Below are 15,245 nucleotides of genomic sequence, written 5' to 3'. Positions count from 1 at the left end.
CTTTGACCTATGCACAGGTTGTGCGAGGCTTTACACATGGCAACGAATGTGACACTTTGTTTGACTTCCAAAGTAGTGACTTGAGAACTATGCCTTCTGCGACTTCGCCATCAGAACCATCTGATACAGAACATACCCTTTATCTTCTAGACGAGTGGGTGGCGGAATTAAGGCCACAGTCTCCTGAATCGTTGGAGTCTGAAGGTGAATTTAGGCGCTCTCTCCGACTCACCTGTTCCTCAGTTCAGATGTCCCCATAATGAATGTAATGCGGAATTGTTAGGGCAAAGGTCGGTTACACCAGAATCAGCATTTTCGGACTGGGAAGATTCTGATTTGTGTCTGGAAATTATGTTTGATGAGATCAGACCAGTGTCCTCTCAGTCACATTCATCTGATTTTAGTCTGGATTTGTTATCAGATAATAGAGCATTGTCTCCAGAGTTTGTGTCTCCTGGTTTGGACTTTTCACTCTTGAACAGTTGGCTGGCAGACTTTAGAGCATCCTCCCAGAATCTGTGGTGTCAGTTCATCAATGTCCTCATTCTTCTTCCATGATGTTGAGTCCAACAATCAGTCAACATTGTAACTACTACTTGCAATATTCTGAAAATAGGCCCACGTCACCTCTTTCAACAGTGTCCGATAATGAGGATTTAAAATCTTGTCTTGCACAAATGTTTCAGGACAACAGACCAGATTCACCAGATTCCTACTCTTCAAATGTTGAAGTGAAACACACAGCTCTTACTGTAAAATCATCCCTTTGCTGCCTGCTTCAAGACCTTTGACCTATGCACAGGTTGTGCGAGGCTTTACACATGGCAACGAATGTGACACTTTGTTTGACTTCCAAAGTAGCGACTTGAGAACTATGCCTTCATGCGACTTCGCCATCAGAACCATCTGATACAGAACATACCCTTTATCTTCTAGACGAGTGGGTGGCGGAATTAAGGCCACAGTCTCCTGAATCGTTGGAGTCTGAAGGTGAATTTAGGCCGCTCTCCGGACTCACCTGTTCCTCAGTTCAGATGTCCCCATAATGAATGTAATGCGGAATTGTTAGGGCAAAGGTCGGTTACACCAGAATCAGCATTTTCGGACTGGGAAGATTCTGATTTGTGTCTGGAAATTATGTTTGATGAGATCAGACCAGTGTCCTCTCAGTCACATTCATCTGATTTTAGTCTGGATTTGTTATCAGATAATAGAGCATTGTCTCCAGAGTTTGTGTCTCCTGGTTTGGACTTTTCACTCTTGAACAGTTGGCTGGCAGACTTTAGAGCATCCTCCCAGAATCTGTGGTGTCAGTTCATCAATGTCCTCATTCTTCTTCCATGATGTTGAGTCCAACAATCAGTCAACATTGTAACTACTACTTGCAATATTCTGAAAATAGGCCCACGTCACCTCTTTCAACAATGTCCGATAATGAGGATTTAGAATCTTGTCTTGCACAAATGTTTGAGGACAACAGACCAGATTCACCAGATTCCTACTCTTCAAATGTTGAAGTGAAACACACAGCTCTTACTGTAAAATCATCCCTTTGCTGCCTGCTTCAAGACCTTTGACCTATGCACAGGTTGTGCGAGGCTTTACACATGGCAACGAATGTGACACTTTGTTTGACTTCCAAAGTAGTGACTTGAGAACTATGCCTTCTGCGACTTCGCCATCAGAACCATCTGATACAGAACATACCCTTTATCTTCTAGACAAGTGGGTGGCGGAATTAAGGCCACAGTCTCCTGAATCGTTGGAGTCTGAAGGTGAATTTAGGCCGCTCTCTCCGGACTCACCTGTTCCTCAGTTCAGATGTCCCCATAATGAATGTAATGCGGAATTGTTAGGGCAAAGGTCGGTTACACCAGAATCAGCATTTTCGGACTGGGAAGATTCTGATTTGTGTCTGAAATTATGTTTGATGAGATCAGACCAGTGTCCTCTCAGTCACATTCATCTGATTTTAGTCTGGATTTGTTATCAGATAATAGAGCATTGTCTCCAGAGTTTGTGTCTCCTGGTTTGGACTTTTCACTCTTGAACAGTTGGCTGGCAGACTTTAGAGCATCCTCCCCAGAATCTGTGGTGTCAGTTCATCAATGTCCTCATTCTTCTTCCATGATATTGAGTCCAACAATCAGTCAACATTGTAACTACTACTTGCAATATTCTGAAAATAGGCCCACGTCACCTCTTTCAACAGTGTCCGATAATGAGGATTTAGAATCTTGTCTTGCACAAATGTTTCAGGACAACAGACCAGATTCACCAGATTCCTACTCTTCAAATGTTGAAGTGAAACACACAGCTCTTACTGTAAAATCATCCCCTTTGCTGCCTGCTTCAAGACCTTTGACCTATGCACAGGTTGTGCGAGGCTTTACACATGGCAACGAATGTGACACTTTGTTTGACTTCCAAAGTAGTGACTTGAGAACTATGCCTTCTGCGTCTTCGCCATCAGAACCATCTGATACAGAACATACCCTTTATCTTCTAGACGAGTGGGTGGCGGAATTAAGGCCACAGTCTCCTGAATCGTTGGAGTCTGAAGGTGAATTTAGGCCGCTCTCTCCGGACTCACCTGTTCCTCAGTTCAGATGTCCCCATAATGAATGTAATGCGGAATTGTTAGGGCAAAGGTCGGTTACACCAGAATCAGCATTTTCGGACTGGGAAGATTCTGATTTGTATCTGGAAATTATGTTTGATGAGATCAGACCAGTGTCCTCTCAGTCACATTCATCTGACTTTGGTCCCGATTCTTTATCAAATAATAGCCCTTCGTCCCCAGAAAATGAACGTGACACAACTTCCTCCCCAAGGTCAAGTTATGCTTTCAGAGAAAAATCAACTTCGGTCAAGGCTTTTTCATCAGATTTTAAACCTCTATCTTCTCAAAACTTATTAGTTAATAAAAACCATACCCAGGTACATACTTCATTTTTGCATTCCTTGCCGTCACATTCATATGAAATGAGATATGTTACTGAATCTAGCATACAAAACAAAGTTTGTTTTCCCAAACTAGTGTCACATCTTTTTGATCCAATGTATAAAGGAAAATGTTCTTGTTGTGATATCAGATTTTCTGAAACCATCGACCTATTTAGTCAACTCAGTTGAATATCACAAAAAAAACCATCCTGACACAACAGTAACAAAAACGGTTAAATTTTTTTTTTCTAGGTTTTTCACCAGTCACCAGTCATCTTTTTTGGCATAACAACCATTGTGTTGGGATTTTCAAGCATCTCTACTGCAATGCTGAAGACACCCCTAATCTTGCCTTATGAAGTTAATTTATGATAAACTGTGTGATTCCCCTACACATATATTCTATTTATCACAGTTATTCCTTAGTCCTTATGCTATTTTCCTCAATGCAAGTAAGGCCAACTAGTTACTGCTAGGGCTGCTAGGTACTACTAGGATCATGGGATTAACTCAAAATGAGCTTAATGTTCCCTTATGTGTTTTCCACTGTTGCCTTTTTTAGTGAATGTGGTTGTATTTCGAGTCCTAATCTTGAGGGGGTTTTGTTTTTTGTTTGACCAAGCCTTTCGTGTTCCCTAATGTGTAATGTTTAATGATTATCCACGCCAGTTACGGCTGGGCGATATGGCCTAAAATCCATATCACGGTATAATTTGAAGCATGTGCGGTCACGATATATATCGCAATATATTCTTTTCTTCTGTATAACGTACTTTACACACTATAAGGCACACTTAAAATCCTTTAACTTTCTCAAAAATAGACAGTGTGCCTCATGTCTGAATTCTGGTTGTGCTTACCGACCTCGAACCGATTTTATGTGGTACACGGCGCGCAGAAATCTGTCAAAAAATGTTTTAGTACGACTTTGGTAAGCTATGAAGGCGCACCGCTTGATGGATTGCCAGAGCATTACGGCTGCCATAGTCAGGAGCCTCGCGGAGTAATCTGGGTCCAAAACTCCGTCTTTTTCAGGTCCCAAAGTCAAACGAACACTGCGGCATCACAGAGTTAAAAACTGTGTAAATTCTTTAATCCTTAATAAAAGCGTTGCTGCTTTACCAGGTGTAACAATTAAGTTTAATATCCAGGCTAGAGCAGTATAGGCAAAATCTCTACCGTTGGCTAAATTTATATCGTTTCTACCGTATACCGTTTATACTGCCCACCCCTAACGCCAGTCAAGTTATATTAAGCTCAAGTCTGCTGATTTTTGTCACGGGCTTAAGGCTGTAATGCTGGAAATGCAGGCCACATTTTGGAGAAAGGTCTAGTTTAGGTCTAGTCTTGTGTAGTGTAACCTGCATGTAATGTCCTATGTGCATGCATCAGTGGACCATAGGTGTTTTGCTGGGTATCTACCAAATATCCGGTAGTTTCAGTGTTGTGGCTGACCTTTGAGTACTGCCCATACTCAGCATGCAGTGTGACCAGTTGTTTATCTGTTTTATTCTGTCCAAACCAACCTTTTGCATTAGTTGGTAGAGTTACACCAGCAGAAATGCCTATCTGATGGAGGCGCGACAACATAAATTATAAATTAAAGGGTCACCATCTGGTCAAAACAATTTTGTTCAGGGGTGCTGAGGTATTTGACTCTGATTTTATGACATTATAATATTTGGTGCAACAAATAATTTAGAAAGGAAATGAAATGCTATATCTGTCACTATTGTTCCCTGGACAAATAAAAAGTTGTCAAATGAATTGTCATCACATGATGCAGATGGGCCACCAGAGGGAGTTGCCCAAGTATATCTGGCATGCAGGCTAGTTCAGACAGAGGATCTGTTGCTTTTGGTTTCGGCAAATAAGAAGAAAAAATAGAAGAGCATTCAAATAGATTACAAAATTCTGATATCACTCTACATTAGTTACTGTCGGGGGAAAATTCCCAAATAGGAGGCTGCCAAAGTAAAACAGAGACACAGTGAGACAATATAATCAATCACATGTACATGGGTGAACGTCTCGAAAGAGAGTCACACAGTACTCTTCTTTATTGCAGGTTATATAGGCACGTAGGTTACTCAACAGGGCGGAGGCAGTCTCCGCCTGTTCTCAGAATATAGATTGCAAATGCATATCTTGCTAAAGAATATAGATTGCTTAACAGACAAATGCATATCTTGCTAAAACGTTCAGTTCATACTATACTAAACATCTGCTTAAGTGGAACTTTCCGTTCCTCTTTACACAGGAACTTGTCTTCACAGGCATATGATAAGCATAGGCAAGGCTTCATGTTTATCAGGGTGAATCGTCATTCAGAGTTTACACAATCACAAGCAAAGCATATCTGGGTGAATCGTCATTCAGAGTTTTACACAGTTACAAGCAAAGCATATTTGAATAATAAACAAAATCTTTTCACAGTTACAGTCACAGATACATATCTTGAAACAAAGACTACACAAAATGAAACATCAGAAAAAGAACCCATAACTCTTTACTAAGATATAAATAACCTTTTTTCAGTTTGTTTTTTAATAAAGCCTAAATGCCAAAAAGTCTATATTAGATCACAATAAACCACACATCACAGTCAGTTTTCATCATTTGAGTCACAAGCCAGATGTAGGAAACAGTGGTTTTCATCATGGTACCTGGCTAGAGGAGGCTTTCCATGAACAACCTCAAGGAAAAAAGAATCCCTGAAGTGAATACAACGTGTGTATGAACAAAAATGGACACAACAATATCACATGTCCGAGACTGATCTTCCCAAGTACATGAAAAGCCCATGAAAAGAAAATCCACGATCAAGTTCAAGAAAAAAATTTCCATGGCATTGGTAAGGCAGCAAAGGCTGTTACATATCAGTGAATGCAGTGTTGATTTTTATAAGTACTGGCTTCCACCAATAACAAGCAATGGCTCTCTGACCATGGCATGTTTGCATTAGAACAGATGGAATGCCCTTTCTCTGAAGCAAAACTAATAGAGATTACCAATAGAGATGTATTTTTTATTTACTGTAGTTGCAGTAAATTTTTTGCAATATTTAGCTGTTCAGTTAAAAAAAACAGAATTCTAAATTTGCGACAGCTGATATTTTTCTTCCTCTTTGAAAGTACATCCTCCGTCAAATAATTTTTACATTTAAAACCCACACATTTTGCTTTCTCAAATGTATTGGCAGGGGCACAACACCTTGCGTTGGTTGTGTTGATTCTAATTTTCACCTGATGTGTTTTTGTAACTGTTCCTTATAATGCTTGTGTCATTTGGGCAGGTTTTTTGAATCAGTGGAATTATTATTACAATGCAGCTCAGCAAAGTGCACTAGCAGTTGACTGGTGACTTTATACTCAAAAGTGCATGTTCATCTTCACAGTAAACCAAATCTTTGGTTATTCATTTTTGCAAGTCTATCATATTTGTAATATAATATCTTGTCAATTATGTACTGCTATGAAGAATATTTCAAAAATATCTATGTGCATCTTAATTGGTCATGCCATGCTTTTTAAACCTCATGCTGCCTGTTAAATACATGTATTAACATATTTCTTAATAATATGTTAATTCTGTTTTATATGCATGTGTGCTACAGGTGAACTTCATTATTTGAAATATTGCTCACTGTTCTCATATTTAAAATACCAACTTGTCCTTGAAAAATCTTGAAAAATGCATGCGTCATTGGAGTCTTCCATAAATCAACAACAAAACCACCCATGATATTTATTTTTAATTCCCACTTCATTGTACCATTTCTTTCAGGTGTCACCTGCATCTTCCAAGACAAATATTTCACAAGATTCACAACAAAAAAATCTTGATTTAGGACAGAGGCAGGTCTTTCCAGCAGAATCCACACCCTTACCATGTGATTCAAATACAGTTTTCACTAAAAAACTAAAATTACCAATTCCAGCTAACTTTGACTTGGGTAAAACACAATTTGACACCACAGTGACCAATCAAATTAGTGCACCACAGGAAAAAGACAAAATGTCATCTCCCACAAGTGAAGATTATTACTTAGTTAAACCAAGCTTCATGACTCTAGAATCAGTCTCTCAAACAGCTCAAGATAGCCCAGATGCTGCAACTGTCATGTCCTCAGAATCCACACCAACACCACCAGGGTCTGGGTCCCCTCAGCTTGACCAGCTTCTGTCAGATCTGGAGGAGATGAAACTTAAGTTCAGACCAGAGGCACTTAAACCACATTCATCTGAATCCACCAACGAGATCCCTGCAGTTAACCAAATGTATGAGTTCAAAGATATTTTCCTTCAGGATCATGGCCCTGCAGAATATAGTGATATGCCAAAAGTCAATCTATCATCTGCTGCACAGCTTGACGTAGATAACCCAGATATTCCCATTACAGAGCCTCCACATTTCCAGACATCCATTCAGCTTGAACATGAAATGGTGTCAGTCATTCCTGATGTAACAAAACTTGTCACAACTGTACCATCAAGCTCTGGTCTTCATAAAGACAGTTCTGAGTCCTCTAATGAATCCCTTTCGAGCCCAGAATCTTCCCAAAGACTTTGTGAAGAAATGGAAGAACCAAGCTTACATGTGGATGCATTCCAGTTAAGCACACATGGTCTAAAAAATACTCAGAAATTTCCTTCAGTTGCTACAAAGAGCAAGTCTGACATACCTGAGAAAGATATTTCTTGGGAAGATGCTACAACTGACATTCTTCAGAGTCAAGAAGCACATGAATTAGCTAAGCCATCTAATGACTTTAAAGGTGTGACAGAGGAATCACAGACTATACCAGATAGACTTCAGTTATGGGCAGCAAACTCTGTTGACAGTATACATAATGAAGATTTGTCTTCACACTCTCTTTCTGATTTGACTCCCGAGACAGTGATATCTGCAAGAAATTTTAGCTTTGAAGAACTGGTACCCAATTCCTCATCAAGGAACTTAAAAATATCTTCAGATGAGGACAGGACCAGTGAACACCATTCAGAAGGATCTCTGACTTCAGTAGACGATGAATGTTTTGACTCTCAGTCTTCTTCAGTCAAACCCAAAACTGATTCTTCTTCAGCCTCTGATGAGGAGTACAACTTGCCACCTGGCTATGCAGAGGCCTCCTCTATTTCATCTACCTATACTCAGATACCTTCAGGATACAGTCATATAGTGCATAGTGGTGCAGACAGTCCAACCAATGAATATTCTGACCCAGAGCCTTACTTTGACTGCAAACAGGGTTCATCCGATTTCTCAGAGCCTGATCCCGATGAATCTGAGACAAGAGCTAGGTCAAGTGGAAGTCAAGCCCAGGATCACCCTAGAGTGCAGAAAAAGTTGAATCAAAAAGTACTGTTGTCTTCTGGAAGTGAAGATTATGAAGACGCTTCTTTTGTCCATGAGCCTCTTTATCATGTAGATGTAAAGAGAGAAGAAATGCAAGAAACATCAGATGAAGAATTCACCTTGTGTGAGACTTCACAACCACCGCCTGTCTGTGAAACTGCAGCATATCACGATACTGATAAATCTCTGACAAGGGTAAGATGAGAGTTGGTAAAAAACCTGCAAGCGTTTTCCCCAGAGCTGAGCTTGGCCAAATTACTATATTTGCTTCAGAGAGGAATGACTGCTGGTAACCCTGTAGCCACATGAATGGGATCTAAAACTCCTTCTAACCCTTAATTTGTTTTGATTTCACATTTGACTAATCCTAACTTAGCATGTCACTTTGCTGCCTGTAACTAGTAGGATCACTCACAGTGATAACATGAGTTACTTTTTTTCATCAGCAGGCAAATTTATTGTCATCTAGGTAAAAGCATGGTGTATTTTCTTTTTTGTTTGTTTAATTATAGACTGCCATGTTGTACTTTCAGTGTAATGTACAAAATGACATGCAATCATCTGAAAGTGCAACATATCACTCTGCTTCTTGCTTGCTTTCCTGCAAACCTAGCATTCATGCTGTCATTCATTATTAAATGTCAATGGATTTGTGTTGCTTGGTCAGGAGATCACCGCTGAGCTTGGATCAATGTCAGAAAGTTCAGATGACGAAGTTTTGACTGCCAGAATAGTACAAAGAAGAGTTGTCATTCAGGTATCTGATTTAGCATGACTGATGACGTTTTAAACCAGTGTGGCAACTAAATAAAAGCTAAAAACTTTCACTGTCAAGTTACAAATGTTTATTTTCTAACAACCTTAAGTCTTAACAGAAAGGATGAAAATGGGTTCAAATTAGATAACACACCCCTTGATTAACATGTATGAGCCTAACCTGAGAGTTTTGTGCTGCTGTGAGCACTTTTTTTTTCTTGGTTTAACAAAATACATCTGAAAATGCAAGTTTGTTTCCTGTGTCCGGAAGTCTCTGTTTTCTCACTGAATTACTGCCTAAAAGTTGTGTGCCTTATTTTACTCGAACATACAGTTGCACTAATTTGTCAGTTAAAGACGTGAATATTTCACTGACCCAAATGAGCCTTTCTGATTGTTAGTTGTCTTGTTTTCCTCATAGGCTGATGAAATGCCAGACCTCCCTGCCCAGTCGGTATCAGAAGAAAGGTACAAGGATGAAAATGGACACATAGTTGTCAAAAAGGTGGAGAAAAAATGCACTATATGCACTATCTGCAGCTTCGAAAGTTAATCCTATATGTAGTCGTTAAATGCATTATCTTGCTCAGGTTACCCGTAAAATTATACGGAAGTGTGTTTCCGCGGATGGTGCGGAGCATGAAGAGATGACCCTAGAAGGGGCTCCTCAGGGGTTTGTCCCTGCAGCGGAGGGAGATGGCTACTCTAAGGTTGTGAAGCGGACAGTCGTGAAAAGTGAGGGAGACCACACCGAGGTATGTGTGTTGCAGGTGTCCTTCTTCATAGTGTTTTGTTCCATTTTGTTTTGGGGTTTTTTGTTTTGTTTTGTTTTGTTTGTTTTGGGGTTTTTTAAATGGAAGGTGTAACATCTATACTGATATTAATATATAAAGTAAAGCTAAATAAACTTTCTTTCTGACCTAGGTGACTTTTACCGAACGTGAGCATTCGTCATCTTTAAGGCAGGAGACGGCTTATGAACGCAAGATCAGTCACACGGAAAGGACAACAGTGGTGGAGGGTGAAAGGACAGTGACACACCATGGTGATCAGTCTTTGACCTCTGATCTCCCTACAGCCCAGGACGACTTCAAAGAGGTTTTTAAACACTTTGTCACCATTATTCCCCAACCACATAACCACATATTAACTAAATACCCATACATCAACATTCATCAAAATGTCTTAGCTCAACTACCTTGTGTTAAAAGAAAATAATAAACAAATAGCATATTATGAAGATGTTTCAAGTTTCAAATGTATGTTTTTATCATTTAATCACTTTGAATTAAGAGACTGTGTTCTCTGCTTTTTATGCCACCAGGCATTTGGTTATTTGAGTGGTTTTAGCGGAACAGAGCTCCCTCATGTGGTAGAAAGAGAGACTATCAAAGAGGATGGAACAGTGGTCAGGAGGTGTGCCTACTGGAGTGCACTTGTGTGTGTGTGTGTGTGTGTGTGTGTGTGTGTGTGTGTGTGTGTGTGTGTGTGTGTGTGTGTGTGTGTGTGTGTGTGTGTGAAGCTTACTAATACTGACTAATTTTTGCGCATGTTCATTTGTGCTCGCAAACTAGTTTTTTGTATTCTTAATCAATTATAAAAGTCAAACATGTAAATAAACCAGTGAGATTTGAGTTTATCATTTTTTAACTCTTTTGTGAACAAGTGTAAGAAAATGTTGTCCCGTGCACTAAATTAAAATTATTATTCGTGCACTATTTCGTTGTTTTTAGTAAATCATAGTTTTATTGAGTACATTGTGTTGCTGCTTTTGAGTAGCATAGAAGTTGAGTAGTCTTAAATATTCCAAGTAATTAGCAAGCAAAAAACACCAAAATGAAAAAGAAAAAGATCAATTTTGACATAAATGAGTTTTGAGTAGAACTCCGTAGGTTTCCTAATAGTGGTATTTTATAAAAATGTTTAATTCAGGAAAAACTGGCTCAAAAGGTTGGTTTGGGGAACCTGAATTCAGATTCCATGTAGGGGAAGAGATGTTTTCAGCCTTAACAGTATGAGTTTTGCAAAACAATCTTAAGCTTTCTCCGCTAAGAAAATAGTTATGAAGTTGTTCGCAAAAAGTTGATTCCTTTCATCTAGTCATAGTGATTCAGGTCCAGATGAACAGAATCAAGTTTTTGGGATTTCCTTACCTGGGTGATTGAGCATGTATCAAGACCATGAAGTTGTTGTGCATGTGTGCAGAGAGAGTAATAATAGAGATGAGAAAGAGAGATCAATTTCTCCCATAACTGCTTCTCAGGCTCACTGTTAAGTCCATAACTGAATTAAAAATGTCCTTCTCTTTACATACAAAATCCTGAGTAATCAGGCTTCATCATACCATCATCAGACAGTTTTATATTATCCCAACAGAGCACTTCCGCTTTCAGACGGCAGGCTTATTTGTGGTTTCTAGAATTTCGAAAAGTAGAATGGGAGGCAGAGCTTTCACATTTCGTCCCCCATGTGGGTGATATAGAGTCACTTGATTATTGGGGTTTTCTCCAGAATACTGTAGGGTCTTTACTTTACAGTATCAAGTGTCCTGAGGTGATCGTTTTTGGGATTTGGCACTTTATAAGTAAACCTGAATTCAATTCAACTGTGTAAATCCAAAAATTTTATGTTGGATTTACATGGTCTAATCTGTGTGGGGGGGGGGGGTTTTCTCCTATAACATATCTGTAACTATAGCTCTTCCTTTACTTTATTTTCCACAGGGGCATTTTTTCAAAGATATTTATCTTTCTTCATCTATTTCCCCTCCCTGCCTCTTGCTCCCTGTCCAGGGCCCATCTGCGTAAGGGTTGCACTCTCATACAAACAGTGGTTGAGGGAGCTGGGCAGCACAAACAGGTCATTCAAGAGAAAGTGGACCACCCAAGAAAAGGATCGAAAACCCGTGATCTCCAACAGCATCTCCACCAGCTCTTTCACCGCTACTACGAAGAAGAAAAGAACAATGACGATGAGGAAGGAAGAGTAAATGATTGAGTAACACTCTGCCCAACTCCCTGGTTGTGCCCATGCTAAAATCCCTGCTAGTCCTATGCATTAGTCACATGCAATCCTAGTGTGCACAAACACACCTCAAAGCTACCAGTCTTCCCCTTTAGGACCTGGAAGATGATTTTTAGTTCCTGATTAGGAGTTTTTTTTTTCCCTGTGTGGTGTTAAAGTATTTCTAAGTTTCTGTATTTTATTTTTTATTTTTATTTTTTTGCCTTTTGTGACCAAAGAAAGCCTTTTGTTGATCTCCTGATTGTTTTACTTTCCGATTCAAGTTGTCTGATAGGTTTGTCTTATCCTGTGGTAGAGCAACAGAACACTCAAAGAAAACAGAGCGACACTGTCCCCATCAAATAACTCACAAACCTCCAGAAGATAAAGTACATTTTACCTAAAAACACTGGTACTGCTCTTGGAGTAGGTGCTTGGACTGAAAGACGATATTTCACATTGCACTGCCTCTCACAACTTTCACAGATAATCCTTTATGAAAAAAAAAAACAACTTCTCACTCACTGTACTAGCCTCTGCTTTTTTGATTCAGATGGTCAAGATGTCACAAACAGAAAATCAGACTGTACTGACACTGAATTTAACTGCTGCTGTTGTGTTTCGTGTTGACTATGTGTACTCTGTCTTTGGGAATTATATATTCTATTTAATCTCAACATTACTGACATCTGTAGCCTAGGAATGAATAATCACTCATGTGAACTTAACAGGCATGACTAATCAACATCTGTCAGTTTGATCCTAGCTTTGACTGCTTTGTCGTTGTGTGGATTGCCCTTCTGCCTTTCTTTACCTTGTGTGTGTGTCTTTCATTCTTTATTATTATGTTTCAACTAAACATTGTTGACCTCCACTTTTAAAGTATGGATGTGATGAGTGCATGTGTGACTGTATGTGCTTTAGGTTTGATTTTGTCTGTGCATTTGATGAGTTAAATACCACACTGAACGCTGGTCAAAAGTTTCTGTAGGTGATTTTAACTTGTTATTTAAGTTATTTAATTTAATAATTCAGCCCCTCAGGATTTGGCACTGGGGAATGGAATAATCCCAGTTTTCTAATATTACATTTGTGGTAAGATGACGATACACTAACTGTTTTATTTATGTAAAGATTTGTTAGTTTATCTTTTGAATCCGATTGTTGAAGTAGATAAAGGCAGTTTTGTGTTATGTGTGTGAGTGAATGATTCGGCGTGTGTAGTTAAAGAGTGTGTAGCAGTTTCTGTCAGCAAAGAAAAGAAATGTTTATTTTACACAATTAGCATTTGCACTCCTGAATGTCAGAAGAGGACACCTCCATGCTTTCTGTGCACTACAATACAAGGTACAGAATATATCAGCCACAGGGATAGTCTCATTGTGGAGGGATTGCTGTAACAAAGCAGGTTGAGAGCTTAAATATATGATTATCCACAGCTCGGAGCATCGCTACTGTTTGTATTTACAACATGCAATGTATTTACTCTCACTCTCACTGTTTATTTTGTGATTTAGAGAAAAAAAATGCAAATTAGTGGAGATTCACTGTGACAGATATGCTTTTAATTTGAAGACTCAGCATCCCTTCTCTGTGATGATGACCCGTATATACATATACAATGCATATATAAATAAATATCTATAAAGGCATGTATTACTGTATCAAAATTCAAAAATGCAGAAAAGAAAATGGCTGCAGTGTATCTATAGCTGAGAATAAAAATCTACAAATGTGCTGTGTGGTATCTGATTACATCTTTTAACTGTAGAACAGGCCATTTTGACATGCCAAAACAGTAGCTTGGGTGTATTGTTGATGGTTGTGTCTCTGGGGAGGTCTTGCATAACCAAGTTCAGAGCTTACTGGAACTGAGAATTATTAATTCCATCTGTGCTTTTCTAGAAACTACTTTAGTCTGCTTCTTTTTTTGCAAGAGGTCACCACGCTGGGCGCCTCTGCCTTTTTGGTCATGAACGTCATGCTGGATTTTCTTCCTGACTTAACTCCAAAAGGATTTATTTCCCAGAACTGAACTTGGGAGCTTTTGTTTGTTGGGCAAATGTGTAATACACTACACTTTTCCTACTGCGACAAATGAAAATTTATCTTAAAAATTTTCTTATTTTATTCCTGTTACTTCCAGTCCCATCAGTTTTATAATAAAGATTTACATAAAACATGTAATTTAGTAAATACTGTGAAAGTTAGTTAGACTTTGTATTGCCTCCTGCTGGGCATCAGGGGTAGACCAGAAGGAACAGATTCCCATTTAAACTCAAGATAAATGGGTTTTATAAATTTTCAAAGACACAGTTCCAGTCTTTAAAAAGCATTACAAATAATCCATAAACCTGCACCCATGTTTACTAAGACTCAAATCAGCTGCTTGGGAAGAAATGGTTTATAAACAGGACAGCTATCATCACAGTGGGTTAAGAAATTGATTTGCCTAATTGACACATGATCAGGTCTGTGTGAAATGCACTCTTCTGGCATTGTGATCTAAAGATCCTTTCCTTTGTTTAGCAACCTGCAGTTGTCCTTGTGCAGTAGCCCCACAAAGCCAGTGAATGCAAGAACTTGTTGATGGTAAGAGGGTTGAAAGGTTAGCAATTCTTCATCCAAGGAGGTCATTTAAGGTTGAACTGCTTATTTAATACACTTTACCTCCATACTAGCAAGGTAAGTAGAATCCAACTTTATTGATCATAAACATGTTTCACCTGGTAGCTTAAATGTTGAAATGCTTTCTCACTCATTTTCAGTCCAGTCCTCACACCTGACCATTTTCAGGGGAATATTTTTTTAATCAATCATCCATGCACAAAAAGGCACCTAACTACAAGGATCAACCAGTGTTGTATCTACACAAAACAGGCAAATTAGCAAAGAACAAATTTTAAACTGTATCTTTAGACAGTTTGTTACTAGCAAAAGCACATAATTCTTTTTCATTTCTTTAGTTAAATACAAAAAATAGCCAAAGATAACACTTTGAGAGGAGTAAATGGTAATTTTGCAACAGCAAGGTGATTCCCAAAGCGCTATCAACTCAATACTTGGCATATTTCGACATTGTGTACAATGTATCCTTAAAAAAATTTGAGGAATCAGGACAACAGAAGAAGCCATAACAGTGATTGTCTACAGTCATACTATAAAACACAGCTGAGGCTCTG

At 38.9% G+C, this 15,245-nt stretch overlaps 1 protein-coding gene across 2 annotated transcripts in view; it reads left to right on the top strand.

Annotated features, from left to right (window-relative positions):
- ank2a (ankyrin 2a, neuronal) overlaps positions 1–13,792 on the top strand; it is a 78,545-nt gene extending 64,753 nt beyond the window's left edge. Inside the window, exons 41-46 of one of the 2 annotated variants that reach the window (XM_039613527.1) lie at positions 8,972–9,061; positions 9,482–9,565; positions 9,651–9,815; positions 9,985–10,158; positions 10,385–10,476; positions 11,853–13,792. In XM_039613527.1, coding sequence (XP_039469461.1) covers positions 8,972–9,061; positions 9,482–9,565; positions 9,651–9,815; positions 9,985–10,158; positions 10,385–10,476; positions 11,853–12,057 — 810 coding nt within the window. In that variant the 3' untranslated portion in view covers positions 12,058–13,792. The remainder of the gene's footprint in view (positions 1–8,971; positions 9,062–9,481; positions 9,566–9,650; positions 9,816–9,984; positions 10,159–10,384; positions 10,477–11,852) is intronic. The other variant, XM_039613526.1, reaches the window with a different exon arrangement.
- Positions 13,793–15,245: the final 1,453 nt, after the last annotated feature.

This window comes from Oreochromis aureus, linkage group 6 (assembly GCF_013358895.1).
Source record: "Oreochromis aureus strain Israel breed Guangdong linkage group 6, ZZ_aureus, whole genome shotgun sequence".
Lineage (NCBI taxonomy): Eukaryota > Metazoa > Chordata > Actinopteri > Cichliformes > Cichlidae > Oreochromis > Oreochromis aureus.
The sequence above is the reverse complement of the archived record's forward strand: the minus strand, read 5'-3'. Positions and strand labels throughout refer to the sequence as shown.